This window comes from Sinocyclocheilus rhinocerous, unplaced genomic scaffold, assembly GCF_001515625.1.
Source record: "Sinocyclocheilus rhinocerous isolate Xijiao unplaced genomic scaffold, SAMN03320098_v1.1 scaffold387, whole genome shotgun sequence".
Lineage (NCBI taxonomy): Eukaryota > Metazoa > Chordata > Actinopteri > Cypriniformes > Cyprinidae > Sinocyclocheilus > Sinocyclocheilus rhinocerous.
The window spans coordinates 879,181-882,098 of NW_015651557.1; the positions used below are offsets into that span (position 1 = coordinate 879,181).

General features: G+C 37.0%; 1 protein-coding gene across 1 annotated transcript in view; it reads left to right on the plus strand.

The window, feature by feature from the left end:
- Window positions 1-2,206, plus strand: part of LOC107713172 (rho GTPase-activating protein 26-like) — a 99,473-nt gene extending 97,267 nt beyond the window's left edge. The window contains exon 24 of the mRNA XM_016518605.1: window positions 1,390-2,206. Within this exon, the coding sequence (XP_016374091.1) occupies window positions 1,390-1,478 (89 nt within the window). The 3' untranslated portion in view covers window positions 1,479-2,206. The remainder of the gene's footprint in view (window positions 1-1,389) is intronic.
- The last annotated feature ends 712 nt before the right edge of the window (window positions 2,207-2,918 follow it).

Consider the following 2,918-nt stretch of genomic DNA (forward strand, 5'->3'; position numbering starts at 1 on the left):
TGCTGGGTTAAATATAACCCAGCGCTGGGTTAAAAAGGGACAAACCCAGCTATTGGGTTGTTTTGACCCAGCGGTTGGGTTCAACCCAACCGCTGGGTCAAAACAACCCAATAGCTGGGTTTGTCCCTTTTTAACCCAGCGCTGGGTTATATTTAACCCAGCATTTTTTAGAGTGTACGAGTCAATTTGACCGTTAGTAATTATATGCTTAATGTATCACTCCGCTGCCGCTGATCAAGGTTTCATGTCTAATTATTTACTTTTGTGGCAAGCAGCTGTGTAATAAGCAGATCACTGTAGCGCCTCAAGTTCAAGAGAAGTGGCAGTGCAAAGCGCACATGAACTGATCATCTCCTCCGCTTTAATACCAGTTACAGCACAAAATAAACATAAATAAACATTGGAAGGTGTGTTAAAAGAAAGAGTACAACTTACCGAAATCCGTATCCCTTCTCATAGAATCACTCAATCAGTGTTTCAACCTCAGAAAGATCACGTAAATCACATAACATCACATATTCGGTGACCATAAACTCGTTAGTCAGCTAGAAAAATGAACTCTACTGAGGAGCATTTTGCTAAATATATGCACCATATAACATATTCATTACAATTTTTACTATTCTTCAATATCATGTTTTGATGACAGCCACCATTTAAATGTTTATATTTAAAAAAATGAATTTAGCCTATGTAATTGTAAAGTTGGTATTATAATATTATTGTTATAATAAAAGTGTTTGTATACAAATCAGTTCATTTCAACCTTCATGTAATGCGGCACCAACTAACTCTCATGTATATTTTACAGCATTATTTGAGATTTTTTTTCCTTGAGAAAATTTGCCATGTACTGTACCTGATGCATCCAAAATAACTGATATCGAATTGAATCACAAGCTTGTGAATCTAAACCGAATCGTGCAATTTGTGTCAATACCCAGCCCTATTAAATAGTGGTTTCAAAATGCTTCGAAAGATTGTTAGGTCTCTTTGAGAGATACAGTCAACTTGATAATTTTCAACGCTATCTCTCGACCAATTCGCATGTATTTTACGAGATGGCTAATTCATACGAATTTGTACAACCTCACTCGTACGATTTGTCTAGACCCCAGTGACGGTTAGGTTTAGGGTTAGGGGTAGGTCATTCATACGAATTGGGGAACTCATAAAATACATATGATTTAGCAAAAATCGTACACATTCGTGAAATTAGCCACCTCCTAAAAATATGTACGAATTGCCATGAAATCAGGTTGTTATTTTTGGTCTAACTTGAATCTGGAATGGTCCTTATTCCTTTCGCACTGTGGAAATAGAGAATAAACGGGATAAAGTTGTCAGTGGCATCTAAAATGATCTTCCGTTTGCATCTTTGTCTCTTAGTTCATCCGTCAAGAGAACCAGGCTGGCTGGAGGGCACCTTGGATGGGAAGACCGGGTTAATTCCGGAAAACTACGTGGAGTTTGTGTAGCTGGGAGTCAATGAAAGCGGTGAGGCACAGAGCCCGCTTTTGAAAACAACTGAACTTCAGTCAGAATAGCCGAGTTTGTATGCCTGAGCGTGTCTGTGCGATAGTATGGATTTTTTTGGCAACTGTGGCATTCCCCTAGCGTGTAATTGTTCCACGCATCCCACAATGCATTGCCGCTGTTTAACACATAGATCAACACAAGGTAAAAGGGAAAAAAAACAAGCCCTGTGACCAAGCTGTTGCTTCTATCTCAGCCACAATCAAGCAATTGTATTTTTAGGGGCTCATCATGAATTTGTATTTATTACTATTATTGTTTTTTTTTTTAATAATGCTTTTATATGTGAGCACTTCCTGGTTCTTCATGATGTAAAATGTTTGCCGTTTCTATGCAGTCTGAGGCTTTTTGAATGTCTTTTTGTATCCTTCAGGTCCTCGCATCTGTTTGGTTTAGAACTACTAAGAGATAACTGTTAATTATGGGGGGGGAACTTGCACTCTTTTGTATATCAGTAAGCATTTAAAAAAAATATTCAGTATTTTCTCATTTATTAGCATGTAAGTGGAAAAGAGTAAATTATCTCTTAATGTGAATTAACATCATATGTAAACCACTCTTATTTAAGCATTATCTTGGATGAGATTTGTGTTCTTTTGGGGCATATTAACATTGTAAATAAGTGATGATTGATGAGGTATAATATTTTGTAAAATTTGAATTATATATATTTTTATTGTAGCACACTAACTTAATTTTTGATAGCCCAATTGATCTTTTTACTTTTTTTTTTTTTTTAATTGTACTATTTTCTGAGCCTTAATATTCTTTAGGATGTCTAATAAATGAAAACATGGTTCAGTTGTTTAGATTTTTTTCTATCAAATAAAAATAATGTTCTCAATTTTTCCTTTCTCTTTGGAGTGTTACAAGCTCTTGGTGCATAAAGAAGATCTGTAAAGTTGCAAAGACTAAAGTCTCAAATCCAGAGATATTCTTTATAAAAGTTAAGAGTCAGCCACGCCTACCTAAAACGCCTCGTTCTAACACACCCCCACATATCTACCTCACTATGTGGGAAGATTTACATAACGCCGCCCAAATGTTCACGCAAAAAAAGAAGGCGTAACTTTTATTCTCGCTGTAGTATTGTTGCCGCCGCCGCCATGTCGTGAAGGCGCTGTGTGTTTCGTTGTGAAAGCGAAACTACTTTGTTTGATCTTCCAAAAGAGGACGATATCCGCTTCGTCATGCCTAGAGCTGATCCATGCTGGTCGCTGAGGAAATACATCAACTTAGTGCTGTGGATCACCGGCACATTTTATGGAGGACTGTTTAACGGCGCAATGCAACGCAACGTGTAAAAAGACAGTATAAGTCATTATAATCCATAATTATGTCCCCACTGGATGCAACAAATGCCTCGTTTGTAATGGGTTTTA